This window comes from Nerophis ophidion, linkage group LG09, assembly GCF_033978795.1.
Source record: "Nerophis ophidion isolate RoL-2023_Sa linkage group LG09, RoL_Noph_v1.0, whole genome shotgun sequence".
Lineage (NCBI taxonomy): Eukaryota > Metazoa > Chordata > Actinopteri > Syngnathiformes > Syngnathidae > Nerophis > Nerophis ophidion.
The window spans coordinates 8,168,710-8,188,975 of NC_084619.1; the positions used below are offsets into that span (position 1 = coordinate 8,168,710).

Sequence of the window (20,266 nt, forward strand, 5' to 3'; positions counted from 1 at the left end):
CCAAGGTTTCTCATAGTCAGCATTGTCACTGGCGTCCCACTGGATGTGAATTCTCCCTGCCCACTGGGTGTGAGTTTTCCTTGCCCTTTTGTGGGTTCTTCCGAGGATGTTGTAGTCGTAATGATTTGTGCAGTCCTTTGAGACATTTGTGATTTGGGGCTATATAAATAAACATTGATTGATTGATTGATTGATTGATTGATTGACCCTCAGTGTGACCTGTATGGCTGTTGACCAAGTATGCCTTGCATTCACTTGTGTGTGTGTGTAGAAGCCGCATATATTACGTGACTGGGCCGGCACGCTGGTTGTGTGGAGGAAAAACGGACGTGACGACAAGTTGTAGAGGACGCTAAAAGCAGTACCTTTAAGGCACGCCCCCAATATTGTTGTCCGAGTGTAAATTCGGGAGAATGGTTGCCCCGGGAGATTTTCAGGGGGGGGACTGAAATTCGGGAGTCTCCTGGGAAAATCAGGAGGGTTGGCAAGTATGAGAATTAGCGTTGAATGCGGTGATACAGCGACACCGCCACTGTATAATTCCGGCGGGCCAGCTCCAATGTTAATTTAATATTGCCTCAAGGGCCAAATAAAATTACACGGCGGGCCAGAGTTTGACACACATGCTCTAGAGGTACGCAACTTACCGGCAAGGGGTTAAAATGCTGGTCTACAAGACGTGTGTACCCATAATCAAAGAATGAGTGGCGTAAAATGACGTCAATTCCATGAACAGCAGCCATTCCCAATGTGTTAGCCCACCTGGAATATGAAACAAAATAGTTGATTTATTTAACAATAAACAATTCTTTTACAATGTTCAAATTAGGAAGCTTCGGTTTGCGCACACTAAAATTATTACGTACAGGAAAGCACCAGCGTATGTGTCTGACAGATTACTGATGCCTCCTGCCCAAGCTGGACCGAGTCCACCCAGCCACACCTTCTTACCGGGAGTATGTGTGCTCACAACCTGCAGGAAATAACACATACACAGGTGTAAAAAAAAAAAGAAAACAGTTATTAAAAGTTATAAATACGAAGTTAAAAGCCAACATAATGGCTGAAGTAGTTGAAGAAAATAAACCAATATACTGGTTGGCCTAATAGTAGGTATACATTTTATAAATTAACTTGTTTACTGTAAAGAAGTTAGTTTTAAAAATGTATCCTTACATTTGTGTATATGGATTCACAGGACATATTTACAAAATGCTTAAGGATGATTAAAGTCAGATCCATGTAACATGTATCAGTCTCTTTAAATAAAGATATTGTACAAACTCAGTTTCCATATGAGTTGGGAAATTGTGTTAGATGTAAATATAAAAGGAATACAATGATTGGCAAATCCTTTTCAACTCATATTCAATTGAATGCACTACAAAGACAAGATATTTGATGTTCAAACTCAAACTTTTTTTTTTTTTGCAAAAAATAATTAACTTAGAATTTCATGGCTGCAACACGTGCCAAAGTAGTTGGGAAAGGGCATGTTCACCACTGTGTTACATCACCTTTTCTTTTAACAACACTCAATAAACATTTGGGAACTGAGGAAACTAATTGTTGAAGCTTTGAACGTGGAATTCTTTCCCATTCTTGTTTTATGTAGAGCTTCAGTCGTTCAACAGTCCGGGGTCTCCGCTGTTGTATTTTACGCTTCATAATGCGCCACACATTTTCCATGGGAGACAGGTCTGGACTGCAGGCAGGCCAGGAAAGTACCCGCACACTTTTTTTACAAAGCCACGCTGTTGTAACACTTGTCTTGCTAAAATAATCATTAACAATCAATAACATTGCTTGGATGACAACATATGTTGCTCCAAAACCTGTATGGACCTTTCAGCATTAATGGTGCCTTCACAGATGTGTAAGTTACCCATGCCTTGGGCACTAATACACCCCCATACCTTCACAGATGCTGGCTTTTGAACTTTGCGCCTATAACAATCCGAATGGTTATTTTCCTCTTTGTTCCAGAGGACACCACGTACTCTGTTTCCAAATATAATTTGAAATGTGGACTCGTCAGACCACAGAACACCTTTCCACTTTGCATCAGTCCATCTTAGATGAGCTTGGGACCAGCCAATCCGGCGGCGTTTCAGGATATTGTTGATAAATGGGTTTGGCTTTGCATAGTAGAATTTTAACTTGCACTTACAGATGTAGCAACCAACTGTAGTTACTGACAGTGGTTTTGTGAAGTGTTCCTGAGCCCATGTGGTGATATCCTTTACACACTGATGTCAGTTTTTTATGCAGTACCGCCTGAGGGATCAAAAGTCTGTAATATCATCGCTTACGTGAAGTGATTTCTCCAGATTCTTTGAACTTTTTGATGATTCTACAGACTGTAAATGGTAAAATCCCTAAATTCCTTGCAATAGCTTGTTGAGAAATGTTGTTCTAAAACTCTTCGACAATTTGCTTACAAAGTGGTGACCTTCGCCCCATCCTTGATTGTGAATTACTTAGCATTTCATATAAGCTGCTTTAACACCCAATCCTGGCACCCACCTGTTCCCAATTAGCCTGCACACCTGTGGGATGTTCCAAATAAGTGTTTGATGAGGATTCCTCAACTTTATCAGTATTTATTGCCACCTTTCCCAACTTCTTTGTCACGTGTTGCTGGCATCAAATTCTAAAGTTAATGATTATTTGCAAAGAAAAAAAACAAAAGTTTATCAGTTTGAACATCAAATATGTTTTCTTTATAGCATATTCAACTGAATATGGGTTGAAAATGATTTTCAAATCATTGTATTCCGTTTATATTTACATCTAACACAATTTCCAAACTCATATGGAAACGGGGTTTGTATAAAAGTAAAACAATTCAGTGTAGAGAATAATAGACATTTAGAGAGTACATGAAAAATACCTGTACCTTGGCCACTTTAGTGATCTGGTCTCTCAGTGTATCCAACAAACGTGTTTTTAAGAAATCCTCCACATTTTTCACCCTGCCATCCTGGAAATAACTGTGGAACAATAAAACAGAGGATCTAAAAAAAATGAAACAAATTCTTAATTTAGATTTCCATTAATGTGCTCTTTATTTGTCTTTAATCATTTATCTTTTTTTCCTGTGATGGAGTGAATACAAAATTGTATGTATGGCATCATTACTCAATTCCGTCATATAAATCTTGAAATAAATACGAGTATTTTTTAAGACAAGGGATTTCTGCCGGAATGATCTTCCCCTCAGAGGATATATAAGGGTTCAGGCTTGCTATACCCCTGAAAAATATTTTCTCAGGAAGTATTTTTGAGTCAAAATTATTTGCAAACGCGCATCTCAGTTCGTGCTTGTGTAATCTGATTCACGTGCATGTGTACTAATATGAGTGTCTGTAATCAATGTGTGTGTTATCAGATCCGCATGTGTGTGTTTAAAGTTGTATCTTGCGTATTATGGATTGTCGGTGTGTAAAAAAAATATTTGTCTGTCCGTATCTCGATCGGCGTGTGTGTAAAAAAAATAATGTATATGTGCTATTTAGGTGTGTGTAAAGCAGGAACCCCAGGTTGCAATCACGTGACCTGGAGGCCCAGCCGGTCACTTCCAGGTTCCAGGCGATGGTCTAGAGCAGGGATCCCGTGGGCCGCATGTCTGAGATTATTTTGTGGATCCCACCTTAATATGAAAGTTTAACGTTAGTGCGGCCCGCGAGTTTTATATGAATGGCGCTTGACAGTGTTGTGTTATTTTGGGTCCAAAATGGCTCTTTTAACGTTCTGGGTTGCCTACCCCTGCGTTGGTGGAAAAGCGGCAATTGAAAGAAAGCGACAGAAACGTTGCCATGGAGACGAGGGTTTTCTTACGTACCTGGCTGCAGTCACACCGCGACACCTGTCCGTCAGTAATAACAGTCCCCGATAACCTGGACCAATTCAAACTGTTATTTATTTACTTATTTGTGTTTAATTTGCATTGCCTCACATGGTGAACACTACATATATTTATATATGACGCTGGATAACACTCCGGGAGCCATCACTTTTTTGCACTCGCTATCCCGGTACTTTCCCGGCTATTATCCGCCGACCGCCCTGTTGCTGTAGGGAGGAAAAGCGGAACGGCACACATTGCGGAAATAACATTATTCTCTGTGCGGCGGCGGCAAATTACAAATATATACCACAACCCCAAACATGTCTTTTTCAAAGCCTGCAGTGAAGTGAAAGGTTAGTGATGAGCAAAAACAATTCCAGGAAAAGTGGGGGATACAATATTTCTTTGTGGGGCGGCATAGCTCGTACGGTAGAACGGCCGTGCCAGCAACTTGAGGGTTGCAGGTTCGAACCCTGCTCTCACCATCCTAGTCACTGCCGTTGTGTCCTTGGGCAAGACACTTTACCCACCTGCTCCCAGTGCCACCCACACTGGTTTTAAATGTAACTTAGATATTGGGTTTCACTATGTAAAGCGCTTTGAGTCACTTGAGAAAAGTGCTATATAAATATAATTCACTTCACTCACTTCACTTGTTGAGCACAGGGACACCCCAACGTGTCTTATTTGCACAAAGAAAGTTGCGGTGCACAAGGGATACAATTTGAAATGTCATTATACAACTAGACATGCAACATTTTTTTAAGAAATATTTTCTTACGGCCCAGCCTCACCCAGACTCTGCATCCAGTGACCCCCAGGTAAATTGAGTTTGAGACGCCTGGTCTAGAGCCTCATTAGACTACTGTTTATTTACCTGCTTCAGTGCAGATTTGGCCGTATTTTGAAAGGCTTGGAGGCAATATAATGATTAAATGGGATGGAGTGGATTTTTTACACTCTTAAGAAAAAAACACTTTTTAAAGATTCAAACCATTTATCATCACCTCCCCTCTCAGTAAGCTGTGGAGTCCCCCAAGGCAGTATACTAGGACCTTTACTGTTCCTAATATACGTAAATGACATGCCATCAGCATGGCACTGTGAATTGTTCCTGTATGTGGATGACTCGGCCCTGCTGGTATCCGGCAAGGACAAGTCACAGGTGGAACAAATCCTCAGTGCTGAACTCCTCAATATTTGCACCTGGCTCGCTGACAACAAGCTATCCATACACTTCGGTAAAACGGAATCCATCCTATTTGGGTCCCATATCAAACTTAAGAAGGTCAGTGACTTCACTATAAAAGTGGGTGACATTGTTATCACCAGGAAGGATGAGATCACCTACCTAGGTTCCATTCTCGAGGCTAATCTTTCCTGTGATAAAATGGCAACCAAGGTGATCAAAAAGGTCAACCAAAGAACGAGATTCCTCTACAGAATCTCCTCTCTGGTCAACAAAAGCACCTTGAGGATTCTAGCGGGAACTCTCATTCAACCCTTCTTCGATTACGCTTGCACCTCCTGGTACCCCAGCACCTCCAAAACCCTCAAATCTAGACTCCAAACATCCCATAATAAGCTAATCCGGTTACTTTTAGGCCTCCACCCCATATCATGCCTCAATCCAACCCACTTCTCCAAAGTGGGCTGGCTCAGGGTGGAGGACAGAGTAAAACAACTTGCACTGAGCCTAGTCTATAAAATCCACTACACATGTCAAACTACTTCCTTAAGGTAAATGACCGCCATAACCACAACACCAGGGGGAGCTCCACAAACCACGTTAAACCCAGATTTCGATCTAACAAAGGTCTTAACTTATTCTCTTTCTATGCCACATCGATGTGGAATGCACTCCCAACAGGTATAGAAGTAAGTGCATCTCTATATTCCTTCAAAACCGCTCTAAAACAACACCTCCAGGCAACTTCAACACTTTACTAATACCCTCCTCCATTCACATCCCATCTCCCCGGATTATAAACAACTCAAATGTACTTCTAATGTATATACTTGTTCTTATGCTATGTGAACTCACTATGTTCTCTGCTGGCTGTACATATCCTACTAAATAAGACCTACACTGTTTCAATGTCCACATTTCTCTGTTGATGCAATTGTTGATGACTGAAGTTCTGATATCAACCAAAGCTCCTCATCCCACCCCCCGGATTGTAAATAATGTAAATAATTCAATGTACATACTATGATGATTAACTTGTGTGATGACTGTATTATGCTGATAGTATATATTTGTACCATGAATTGATTAACGTGGACCCCGACTTAAACAAGTTGAAAAACTTATTGGGGTGTTACCATTTAGTGGTCAATTGTACGGAATATGTACTGTACTGTGCAATCTACTAATAAAAGTATCAATCAATCAATCAATCAAACTGCTCGCTGCGACCTCATTTCATTTGACACTGACGGTATTTAGAGAAGAAACAATTGGAGGCTCATCATGCATTTCCATTCAAGGAGTCCACAAATTAAACATATTTGCAGTGATGGGCAAGCTACTTGAAAGATATAGTAAACTAAGCTACAAGCTACTCTCCATTAAATGTAGCTAAGGGCCAGGGAAAGCTATCTCCGGAGAATTGTAGCAAGCTACACTACAAGCTACACGGCAAAAGTAGCTTGCTCGATCAAAGCTACATTTAATGACATTTTTAACGATGGGCCCACATGTATAATATCAATGTTAAAGTAAGTGAGAGTTTTTGATGATAGATTGATTGAAACTTTTATTAGTAGATTGCACAGTTCAGTACATATTCCGTACAATTGACCACTAAATGGTAACACCCCAATAAGTTTTTCAACTTGTTTAAGTCGGGGTCCACGTTAATCAATTCATGGTACAAATATATACTATCAGCATAATACAGTCATCACACAAGTTAATCATCATAGTATGTACATTGAATTATTTACTAGCCGGGGGGTGGGATGAGGAGCTTTGGTTGATATCAGTACTTCAGTCATGAACAGAGAAATGGACATTGAAACAGTGTAGGTCTTACTTAGTAGGATATGAACAGTGAGCAGAGAACATAGTGAGTTCACATAGCATAAGAACAAGTATAGTATATACATTAGAAATACATTTGATTATTTACATTAGGTTATTTACAATCCGGGGAGATGGGATGTGAATGGAGGGGGGTATTAGTAAAGGGTTGCAGTTGCCTGGAGGTTTTCTTTTAGAGCGGTTTTGAAAAAGGATAGAGATGCACTTACTTTTACACCTGTTGGGAGTGCATTCCACATTGATGTGGCATAGAAAGAGAATGAGTTAAGACCTTTGTTAGATCGGAATCTGGTTTTAACGTGGTTTGTGGAGCTCCCCCTGGTTTTGTGGTTATGGCGGTCATTTACGTTAAGGAAGTAGTTTGACATGTACTTTGGTATCGGGGGAGGTGTAGCGGATTTTATAGACTAGGCTCAGTGCAAGTTGTTTTACTCTGTCCTCCACCACCCTTGCTCCTGATGGGTACCTGGTGAGCGCCTTGCATGGCAGCTCCTGCTGGCAGTGTGTGAATGGGCGAATGTGGAAATACTGTCAAAGCGTTTTGGGCTCCTTAAAAAGGGGTAGAAAAGCGCTATACAAGTACAACCCATTTACCCATGAGTGTACAAATACACCCAGTAAGGGTCCATTACTATTAACAATCTGTCATTTCGCTGGGGACACCCTACAACTACCTCTAGGGGTCCCCGTTCCCCACTGTACGTATTTGAGTTTGCCTTTTCTTTGGCCCACCCTTACACTTTCATCAATTTTCCTCTACCTACAGGAAATAAACAGCATCCATCCATATCTTGACAAAAAAATGACTGATTACTCACATCAAGATTAACATCTAGGGGAGTAAACACGCCTCTACGTCAGTACACTTCTTTGAACACAAAAATTTCTAATCACTAAGTTACTGCTAAAACATTAACTTTTATTGAAATCCAGATGGATAGATGGATGGATTACAGCAAGCGATTTAAAGTCCATTCAGATGGGATAGGCGCCAGGACCCCCCACGACCCTGAGAGGGACAAGCGGTAGAAAATGGATGGATGGATGGATGTTCTTAGCTTAAAACGACAACACAAGTGTAAGTGGCGGGCTGAAAGGCGCCGACTAGTGGGGAGTATCAGGGAAGGCAACTCTTTATACACTTTCGAGGCAGACGTGTAGCACAAGTCATATGTAAAAAGACAGCCAATAGAGAGTTCTTATTTCACACACATCTAAGTACGCACACTCACTTTTTAAAAAAAAATGTTATACACACACGCGATCGAAATACAGCCAGACAGAACATTTTTTTTTTTACATACAGAGCATATACGCACATACACACCGATCAAAATACGGACAAATGGATATTTTTTTACACACAGCAAATCACAATACGGACAATTTAAAACACACACATTCACGGATCTAATCACACATACACACACACACACACACACACACACACACACACACACTGGTGTACAGACACGTGAGTTTTATGACATGCACACTGATTGAGATAAATGTTTGCAAATAAGTTTGCTACTATATAGTATAATATAGTTTTCCTAATTCTGGGTCATCTCACTGTAGAAAGTAAAAATATATCAATGTTGCCTTTAATCATATCTAATTTTAGCTTAGTAGGTTTTTTTAAAATGTTTTTTTAAATTTTCTTTCTTAAACAGCTGCGCCTTGTTGCCATTGTTGCTTTTTAGTTTTATTCTTATTGTAATATTTCTCTATTTTTTTTCCATTTAAACCCGCATTATTTACTTTTTACTTTTACTTAAATTGATCTCAACTCTGTACACTGCTGCTGGAATTTTAATTTTCCTGAAGGAACTCTCCTGAATGAATCAATAAAGTACTATCTATCTATCTATCTATCTATCCTTCCCGAGCACATAACAGGGGCGCTATAACACTTGGAAAACCTTAATATTAAACTATATTACTAACCATTTTTGGATCATGATTATACAATTTGTGATTTAGAGGTCAATGGCTTGACTTTAATTTGACTAGAAAATTGTAAACATAATCATTAATTAAACATTATTATACTAAAATGATCATTTCCTAACAGAGTTTAGACAACTAGAGGCACTAAAGAAGAAAAGTGTGGTTGGAGTGCAAGAAGGCCGTGATAATCCCACAAATAAAAAATAATAAAATGGGCAACAAAAGAGGGGAAAAAGTGATTTTTCCATTCCACAGAACAATGTTCCCGATATCCTGATGGCCATGTCCAAGAAAGGCTGATTCTCGTGTCGATAAATATTTTCTTCACATAGAAGCACAGAAGTCAGCAATCCAATCCAATCCCTAGCACATTCAAACAACAAAAATGATTCCAAAGTGCTGCATAAAAATATTAAAAACAAGATTCAAATACTATCCTTAGCTCCACCAATGACTGAATAAAAACAAAATAAATATAAAACCAATACAAAAACAACATAAAAATAATAATTATCAAAACGATTTTAAAGGGTAAAACCAATGAAAACAATAAATCGAAATAAAAATTAAAAAACACAGAGGACCACACAACTCGGGTAGAGTTAAAAGCCAAGAAATAAAAGCAGGTCTTAAGACGATACTTAAAACACTCCCCTGTGGGAGCAGTTGGAACATGGAGCGGCAGAGTGTTCCAGAGCTTAGGGCCGACCACAGAGAAGGCCCCGTCTACCTTGGTTTTACGTCTCATCTTTGGCGCCACAAGCTGTAGCTGGCTCTCGGACCTCAGAGCAAAGACTTTTTTGCCATAGATACGATGGGAGAAGAACAACCAAAAAAAAAAAAACTGGATTCCCACATTCCTGGTGGTGTGTTTTCTAGGACTTTATACTAAGGGGCATAGCAATAATTTCTGGGCCCTCATACACAACACTTCTGAAGGGCTCCTATCCCTCCCTAAACAACGTCAATGCCCCATACAAATACACTGTAAAAAAAAAAAAAAAAAAAAAAAAGAAATCCACACAATTTACGGTAAAATACAGCCAGCTGTGGTTGCCAGGAATTCACCATAAAAAACAGTCATGATGTACCAGACATTAAGGTATTCTGATGATAAATCTGTTAATTTTACAGTTTGTGCTTACGGTAACTTACTATTAAAAAAAAGAAAATAAATAAAACTAAGAAAAAATATTGAATTTACGGTAAAATACTAGCAGCTGTGGTTGCCATGACTTCATCGTAAAAAAAAATTAGGGCCAATTTTATTATTAGTCTTACCAATCAGACTTCCGCAATATGTTCCTTCAAGTGAGCTATTAAAAATAAGCCTTAGATGCTCCGTATCTGTTAAATAGCTGCGTGCAACCAGTTCCAGCACAGTTAAAAGGACGCAGCATGGTTCATTTCAAAGCAGTTTACAGTAAAGCACAGATATACCGTAAAACCCCTCAATGTCTGAAGCGACTTGCCACAAAAATAAGAAAACAAGTTAGCCAAAAAGTTAACTAAGCAAATGCTTTAACACAAACCCCTAAAATAATGTATGCTGTAAATTTAAATGCACAATCTGCAAAATATTTAATCTAGACAGATTAATAACGTACATTTAGATTATTTGCATGCGTGTGACATTCCAGTATTTGTAAATGCATTGTGCAATTTTTCATTATTTCACAGTTAAGTCATGTTTTCTACTAATCAAAACCATAGTCATTTAGGTTTTCTACTGTTTCTCGGTTTGCAGGAATCCAATGCTTTTACTACTGTGATAAACTATTTCTGATTGTACGGCGTTTTACTGCTATTCAACAATTGCTTTCTGAAGTTTTTACAGTCATTTTTACAGTGTTACATGCACTAAGCTACAAATTATTGCATGAAATCGGTTGGAAACGGCTTTTTAGAACAAATGCAAGTTTTAACTGTAAAAGATGGGATTAACATACTGTATGTAGACTAGAATTTATTTTTCAAAGGGTCATATTATGATTTTTTTTTCCTGCAAAAAACTACCTTGTATTCTACATAACATGAAATGGTGGTGCTTTGGTCAAAGTTTTGCATATAATTTGTTTACAGATCATCTTCAAGCCATTTTCTGACCGTCTTTTAAGGATGCGCTAATTTGTGGGGGGTCTAATTGACGTGTCCAAGTCCTCCTGTCATTGGGAAGAACACATCGCCCATATTTAAGCGAAAGATTTAGCTTTTTTTTAAAGCTATGAAATAAACTGCAGCACACCGGTTTGTTAAAGTTATTTAAAAAAATCAGTGTATATAGCAGGGGTAGAGAACCTATGGCTCTAGAGCCAGATGTGGCTCTTTTGATGACTGCATCTGGCTCTCAGATAAATCTTAGCTGACATTGCTTAACGCGATAATTATGAATAATTTTGCTGGTAATCACAGTGCTAAAAATAACGTGCAAAATATAAAACATTCTCATGCATTCAAATCCATCCATCCGTTTTCTACCGCACCTGTTCAAGAAGTCCCATTAATGGTAAGAAGTATTTTATGTCACGATGGAGTGGGGGGGTTGCAGCTTGCTGCGGGGTCGTTCTCCCAGGAAGGCAGACGGACTACTCGGGACATGGCATTTAGGTAAAAACATGATTTAATTTGAACTAAAAAAATATACAAACAAAAATCGCTCACAGCGGAGGCACAACTTGGGCTAAAGAACAAAGCTAATGCATAAACAGACTAAGAACATAAATCAAACAAAACTTACTTGGCATGGCCTGAAGCACGAAACTATGGCAAGGCATGAAACAAGTCCGCACAGGACGACTGACTGGCAAAGACAAGCTTAAATACTGCCTCTGATTAGTGCTCGGGAAGCAGGTGAGCGGGCATTTTGTCCACCAGAGACAGGTGGACAAAATGAGTAACCAAGGAAACCGGACAGGGGAGTGGAAAAAAAAGGAACTTAAAGAGTCCAAAGGACGAACAGCACATGGCCAAACAAAAACATGATCAACAGACATGACATTTTATTTATTATTGGTTAGCTTCAGAATAACAATGTTATTAAAAAGAATAAGATACTTATTATACTCTAAAAATGTTGGTCTTACTTAAAAATGCAAGCATTTAGTTGTATTCAGTGTTAAAAAAAATATGATATGGCTCTCACGGAAATACATTTTGAAATATATGGCTTTCATGGCTCTCTCAGCCAAAAAAGTTCCCGACCCCTGGTATATAGCATCCATTGGGCAATACAAGCTATTGAAAAACACTCCAGATGGTCTCTCCTCAGACCCCCCTTTTTTTTTCCCCCCTCATATTTTTGAACTGAAGAATGAGACCAAGAAAATGATGTATACTCCTTAGTCAGAGGGCACATAAATCAAACTGACAACGTTAATGAAGCAAGTGGAGAGGAGGAGAATGCTTGATTACATTCATATCATCAACAGATTACATGCCAAAAGAACAAATGTACCAAGACTGCATCAATGAGAACATGCGGTAGCGTAGTTAGATTTACAATGCTGGAATATAAACTAAGTCTGTCAAAATCAACCCGTTAATGTGGATTAATCCATCGTCATTATCACTCTGATAAGAAAAAAGTTATTAAATTTAATCCATCGGAAGTGTAGTGACTTAAAATCCTTGAAACATCTGTGGCAAAGCTTTTTGGGGACTTTGTCTAAGTAGTATGTGCATGGACTTGGTTAATCCAGAACAGTGACAGACTGCAGAACCAAACAAGCCATTATGGAAGACCCTCTCAATGACAAATATGAGTAAAAAAAACACAACAAAACATTCCAAAAAAGTAGTAAGCACACTTTGCAGTTTTCTTCTCACCAAAGTACTTCCATTTTAAAATAGCACATTAGTAACACAAAAGGAGTATTTATTGTGGATGATTGGTTGTTTTGTTAACATGAAAATGGGGCTAAGTGTGTATATATTCCCTACTTTCTTGATTCTTTTTACTAATGCAATGCGAAATTAAACAACATCAATATATATTACAAATTAAGGATATTTAATCATGATTGATCTAAATTAATCCATACCAACCCTGTGATTAATCTGATTGAACAGATTAATCATTTGACAGAACTTATTCCCAAAAGTGTTGTAACTTTCTGTGGAACCTCAGCCTTTATTGTACCTATAATCTTCTTAATAATATAGTATTAACCAGTGTCAGTTTTGTTGCATTGAAAAATAATCAAACTAGAAAATAACCCGAAAGGCATGGATCTTATCTACTATTGATGAATTATTTGAAATCCGAATCCAGACAGTGATCCGGATCACCCCCAAAATGTAATCACGTGTTCCTTATTCAATTTGTGACATTTTCAAAAACTTCCACCAATCTGCCAATCACCCCCAAAATGTAATCACGTGTTCCTTATTCAATTTGTGACATTTTCAAAAACTTCCAACAATCTGCCAATCACCCACAAAATGTAATCACGTGTTCCTTATTCAATTTGTGACATTTTCAAAAACTTCCAACAATCTGCCAATCACCCACAAAATGTAATCACGTGTTCCTTATTCAATTTGTGACATTTTCAAAAACTTCCAACAATCTGCCAATCACCCCCAAAATGTAATCACGTGTTCCTTATTCAATTTGTGACATTTTCAAAAACTTCCAACAATCTGCCAATCACCCCCAAAATGTAATCACGTGTTCCTTATTCAATTTGTGACATTTTCAAAAACTTCCAACAATCTGCCAATCACCCCCAAAATGTAATCACGTGTTCCTTATTCAATTTGTGACATTTTCAAAAACTTCCACCAATCTGCCAATCACCCCCAAAATGTAATCACGTGTTCCTTATTCAATTTGTGACATTTTCAAAAACTTCCAACAATCTGCCAATCACCCCCTAAATGTAATCACGTGTTCCTTATTCAATTTGTGACATTTTCAAAAACTTCCAACAATCTGCCAATCACCCCCAAAATGTAATCACGTGTTCCTTATTCAATTTGTGACATTTTCAAAAACTTCCAACAATCTGCCAATAAATTTTTGAACAGACAAACAAACCGCAGCAAATTAGAAAATAAATAAGATTGCCAAATTTGTGTGTGTTTGTTCTGTTCATCTGGTGTTTCCAAACAGGCTGCAAGAGAGTTCACACTTTGCATCGAGTGGATTGAAATAAAAGACTGAACCCTCTTATGGCATCCACTCTCTTTGTCTAAGTGGGTGAAGGCGGGGCTGCTGACATACGCACAGAGAGAGAAGTTCCGCATCTTAACATAAATGTAAGGTAACGTAGTAGAAATTATCTGTATCAGCCCCAAAATGTTATCACTTTTTCTTTATCCAATTTCTAACATTTTCTGAAAGTTTCATCAAAAATCTGCCAATAACTTTTTGACTTATTTTGCTAACTAACAAATAAACTGATCAAAAAATGGCGATTACATATAACCTATCAAAATATATGTACAGTAAAAATAATTATCAATAATTAAATTGTCAATTGTTTGTGTTCCAAAAGTGTAAAACAAGCTTATAAAAATGTATTGAAAAATATAAAATACATAGAGCAAAATTGAGTACACACTGTTTGAATGAAGGGCTTCACGGTGGCAGAGGGGTTAGTGTGTCTGCCTCACAAAACGAAGGTCATGCAGTCCTGGGTTCAATCCCAGGCTCGGGATCTTTCTGTGTGGAGTTTGCATGTTCTCCCCGTGACTGCGTGGGTTCCCTCCGGGTACTCCGGCTTCCTCCCACTTCCAAAGACATGCACCTGGGGATAGGTTGATTGGCAACACTTAATTGGCCATAATGTGTGAATGTGAGTGTGAATGTTGTCTGTCTATCTGTGTTGGCCCTGCGATGAGGTGGCGACTTGTCCAGGGTGTACCCCACCTTCCGCCCGATTGTAGCTGAGATAGGCGCCAGCACCCCCCGCAACCCCAAAAGGGAATAAGCAGTAGAAAATGGATGGATGTTTGAATGAAGCCAATATAATAATAATAATAATAATAATAATCACGTTAGAATCAAAAAAGTGTTTTAACATTTTGAGCAGTACTGTATGTAAATGTACTGTGCTCAAACAAGAGTAAATGCTCTACAAACAACTAGAAAAATTATAAGACACTCGGAAACCTGTTTGTAATGTGAGCTTAAAGCAGTCAAATATAGTTAAAGCAAGTAATAAGTATGGTGGAGCACTTGTCTCTGCCAAGCAGAGTTCTCCAGCATGAGGATCTTGTAGACACTGATAATGCCTCACTGCCTGCAATTAGGCCTCACATTAAGTGTGCTGTTCTGGGGCCTCTCCACGGTAAATAGGAAGTTAATTTGTCCAATTTACTTTTTCGGCTCATATTTTCACAAGCCGAGCCAGCTGCGTAGTAGTGATACGTTCGACCTAACAAGGTCGGAGAGTCTAAATCAGGGGCGCTCACACTTTTTGTGCAGGTGAGCTACTTTTCAATTGACCAAGTCGAGGAGATCTACCTCATTCCTATTTATAATTTATATTTATTTATTTATGAAAGAGACATTTTTGTTAACAAGTTAATGGTGTTTAATGATAATACAAGCATGTTTAACACACATAGATTCCTTTCTTTCATGAAGACAAGAATATAAGTTGGTGTATTACCTGATTCTGATGACTTGCATTGATTGGAATTAGACAGTGGTGCTGATAACGTCCGCATTTTCAAATGGAGGAAAAAAAAAAGTCCTCCTTTCTGTCCAATACCACATGAAAGTGGTTGGATTTGGCATCTCATTTGTCCAACTTGCATAATCATTTTTAAACAATTTGTTATGAGAGTAGCATATGTGTGTGGCCCTTTAATGTCTGGCAGCAGGTGAGTGACGTCAGTGACTGTGCGGGTGGGCAAGCAAGTGAGAAAGCGGACGCTGAGGGCGGGGGAGAAATACATTGGCATCAAACTCCGTAGCTTGCTAGCTTGTGCACGCTAGCTTTCCGAGACTCTTATTTTGTTAGCACAGGCAGGATGAAACAGGTCTTTTATGGTGAAGACAGGAACTGTGCAGTCGGTCTTTAGAGTTTTGACAGTAGGTACGGAGTCTCTAGAAATAAAATGTGTTTCTCTGCGTCCGCCCTGTTAGTGATTTTTTTCTTAAATATGAGCTCGCAGCAGCCAGCGTCATCTCACAAGATCCTCGGGTGCCGAGAATGTCAAACAACTGACGAAAGTGAAGTCTTGGTATGATTGATGATTGCTCATTTTTATGTCTATTTTTTAATGCCTGGCTTGAGATCGACTGACACACCCTCCGAGATCGACCAGTCGATCGCGATCGACGTAATGCCCACCCCTGGTCTAAATGGAGGTTGGCCGCTCCATTGGAGTTTGTTCATCCTTTCAGATAATGTTTTAAATGAAACAAATATATGTACATAAATGTCCGATTAAGGTAAATGCATGTTGCTCTGATGAAGCAATGTAATTAAAATGAATTAATGCTAAGTTTTACTTAAAGCGAAACTTATGTACATTGATTATTGTAGCCGTAGTCAACATTTTTACCATAATTTCCACAGAGAAGAAGACACACGTCTTTATCGGAAAACCTATGATGAATTTTGTCTTTGCTGACTTATCAATGTTTGATAGTCGTGGTAAACAACGCCAAAGCGTCAAATCTTGATGTTTGTGCATTTCGGCGTGAGTTTGCAAGCAATTTTGGATGTTTTCTGTTTGCGTGATTTTGCAACGTAGCTATGTTGTGACCTCACCACAAAGTGGATGTGCTAATAAGGACATTAAGTCAAGTTCTGCGTCAGAAGGTTGCAGTTGTCATTGTTGTTGTTTAGTGTACTCAGAGGGTGGTTGTGCACAAGTTGGGGGCTTTTAGCCGGGCTGTGTGTTTTTGTCTTTTTATTTTTTTGGATGACTGGGTTACGTAGGTTTATTAAAGTGAAATACAAATTAGGAAACAAATGAATTATCCCACACTTCTCTTTTCTAGAGTAATTCTTTACAGCAGATACGGGCATCTACATCAACAATATCATTTGCCTGAGAGGCTGGACAGGACAAAAAAAAGGGTAAGATAATGTATTATTTTCATATAATCTTGGCATGTACATAATACCGACATGCGGTGACATAAATGCTGCTAAAAACAGCTTTTGAGGCTGAATCCATTTAGAAGTGTGCAGGTGTACAGTACCTTATGTTGCGACCAGGTAAATCTGAATATGCATCCATTTTTCTACTGCTTGTTCCTTTCTTGGTCACTGCACAATACACCTATACCCAGGTGCATGTCTTTGGAGGTGGGAGGAAGCCGGAGAACCCGGTGTAAAGCCAAATTAGTGCCCAGCCGAAATAAGTGCCCGGGGGGGGGTGCGAATGCGCACACCTGCGCAGTCCACAGGTGCGCCGGGCAGTTTTTTGGCAGGGCGGCGACATTGTCAAACCAACGTGTGTGTAGCAAGAGAGAGACTGTCGACTATTTTTAAAAGCTTAACTCACCAAAATTAAAATTACTGATTTTATTTGTTTCATCCTGCTGTTTCTCCATATTTAATAGCCTAATACAGGGGTGCCCATTACGTCGATCGTGAGCTACCAGTTGACCGCGGGGGGTGTGTCAGTCGATCTCGAGCCAGGCTTTTAAAAAAAATAGACCTAAAAATTAGTGATCATCAATCTTCACCAAGACGTCACTTAAATGACATTCACGGTACCGGAGGGTCTTGTGAGATGACGCTGGCTGCTGCAAGATCATTATTATTAAAATATGACCGAGAGGAAGGCGAGAAACACTTTTTATTTCAACAGACTCTCGCGCCGTACCTTCCGTCAAAACTCTAAAGGCCGACTGCACATTTCCTATCTTCACAATAAAAGCCCTGCTTCATGCTGCCTGCGCTAACTAAATACAGAGTCTCGGAAAACTGGCGTGCACAAGCGATCCCTCAGAAAGCTGGCGTGCACATCACTTGTGCACGCCAGCTTTCCGAGACTCTTATTTTGTTAGCGCAGGCAGCATGAAGCAGGGCTTTTATTGTGAAGATAGGAAATGGGCAGTCGGCCTTTAGAGTTTTGACGGAAGGTACGGCGCGAAAGTCTGTTGAAATCGAAAGTGTTTCTCGCCTTCCTCTCTGTCATTTTTTCATAATAATGAACTGGCAGCAGCCAGCGTCATCTCACAAGACCCTCGGGTGCCGTGAATGTCAATCAAGCAAGCTACGGAATTTGCCGCCAATGTTTTTCTTGTAAAGTGTATGGAAGCTGGATGAATTAGATGCCAAAAACCAACCACTTTCATGTGATATTGTACAGAAAGGACAACTTTTTTTCTCCTCCATTTGAAAATGTGGGCATTATCATCATTACTGTCTGATTCCAATCAATGCAAGTCATCAGAATCAGGTAATACACCAATTTATATTCTTGTCTTCGTGAAAGAAAGACATCTATATGTGTTACACATGCTTGTATTATCATTAAACACATTTAACTTGTTTACAAAAATGTCTCTTTCATGAATAAATAAATATAAATGATATATATAAATGAGGGTAGATCCCCTCGAGTTGGTCAATTGAAAAGTAGCTCGCCTGCAGAAAAAGTGTGGGCACCCCTGGCCTAAGACAATATATATCACAGTAACCTTAGTATGATACAGTTTTTCTTTTAGCTAACAATATCAGCAAATCCACAGGGGCAATTATTTCGCAAGTCGTCCAATACACACTTTATACAATAGGGTGGGCATATATTTCGCTCTTAAGGCGCTAAATATATGCCCGACATGCTTGGGCACTTATTTCGCAGCGAGCACTTATTTGGCTTGACACCGGAGAGAACCCATGCAGTCACGTTTTTTTTATAAAAGTGACTGAAGTAAAATTTACATCAAAGCATATCCAATACGTATTAAGTAAACCACAAGTAAGTGTTTTAAATGTAGATTAAAATAATTACAGGTCTTTAAGTCATTCTTAAAATAATACTTACATTGAAAATGTATTCACAAATAAATATACCAAAAGCAGAGTTCAAATACCAGGTTTAAACAACCTACTATAAGCCTCACAAATGACCTAATATTTCAAATGAAGACGAGAAACTGCAGTGCAGTTCCGTGCTAATCAGTGGTCTCTAAGTGCACAGTGTAGCTCCTTGTGCAGAAATCATAGTTTCTGTCATGTACGCTGGTTAGACTGGAATCCGGGGCGCTAGTATAACACTCGCTAATTGACAAAGGGAATGAGCTTGAACATATGGTTTGATTTTAACAGTGTGGGTGGTGTTTTTCTAAGCCCTACTGACAAGCCCTTCCTCCTTCCGTTTCTTCTAATTAGACCTGACCTTCGCCCCAATGACCACGCATTCACGCAATGCTTGTCTGAGCTTAGTGGTGGGTGTGTCTTTCTACAAACTCACATATGTGCAACGACACAGGGGATAAGACATGGGGGATTGATAGATTTGTATGCATTCCTACAGTGTGTGCAATAGACAAATGACAGGTGTTACTAATTTAACACACAGTCCGTCTCAGGTTGTTTGCCTTGTTTTTTCCATTCCCAGAATGCACACTGTTCTTCATAATAAGCATGAATCCCTCTCGATGATACATTGGATATATGTTATTTTCAGCTTCTATAAAATATTGTACCCTACAGTACACAAAGCAATAGAATAAAAAATACCAGATTTATTGATATTTGATTTTTTCTACCATTTTTTTTTTTTAGATATCATGAATAAAAATAGAAAAAAAGGGTAAAATACCTACTGTTGCCACGTAACTGCATTAACAACGGAGCCAGCATTCTTCATGAATCTGAAAATCAGAAAAACAAACAATTTGAATTAAAGCACAAACAAGCTGACCAAGAACATAACTCAAATATCTCACAGTTAATTACACCAGAGAAACACGTATGTGGTAAAAAAAAAAAAATAATGCACTAAACTCTACCGACCAAAGAAGTGGCAGAACATTTATTACAGGCATAGGCAATTTAGGATCCTTTAAAACATTAAATTACTTCCAGGAGCTCCAAAAATATCTTACAATAGCACGACAGAGAGGCTCCACACATTTAGCACAGACTTTGTTTATGTACTTCAGAGGTCAGTGTTTCTTTTAGTCAATTTTAAAAGGAGAACTGCACTTTTTTATTTTATTTTGCCTATCGTTCACAAACATTATGAGAGACAGGTTTTTAAAGATGATAAAAAAACATGGCTAATGAGAGTCACCGTTGTAGCCTTCACAGCGCTCTAAAACAACTTCAAAACCCTCCAACATTTTATATACAAACTGCAAGTATATATATATATATAAATTGGTAACAGACACGCACAGAACAATATGTAATATGTTGAATATTTACCGTATTTTGAACATTTTAATGATTTCCGGGACAATTTTTTTTCCCCACGCATTGATTTCTGTTTACATAGCA

At 38.8% G+C, this 20,266-nt stretch overlaps 1 protein-coding gene across 3 annotated transcripts in view; it reads right to left on the reverse strand.

Moving 5' to 3' along the window:
- The window catches only part of hpse2 (heparanase 2), a 121,046-nt gene that overhangs the window by 21,011 nt on the left and 79,769 nt on the right, over positions 1 to 20,266 (reverse strand). For all 3 annotated transcript variants that reach the window (XR_009808070.1, XM_061910206.1, XM_061910207.1), the window contains exons 6-9: positions 19,591 to 19,638; positions 2,900 to 2,993; positions 867 to 973; positions 648 to 762 (exon numbers count right to left, since the gene is read on the reverse strand). Coding sequence is in view for 2 of the 3 variants with exons in the window: in XM_061910206.1 (XP_061766190.1) it covers positions 648 to 762; positions 867 to 973; positions 2,900 to 2,993; positions 19,591 to 19,638 (364 nt within the window). In the remaining variant the exon portion in view is untranslated. The remainder of the gene's footprint in view (positions 1 to 647; positions 763 to 866; positions 974 to 2,899; positions 2,994 to 19,590; positions 19,639 to 20,266) is intronic.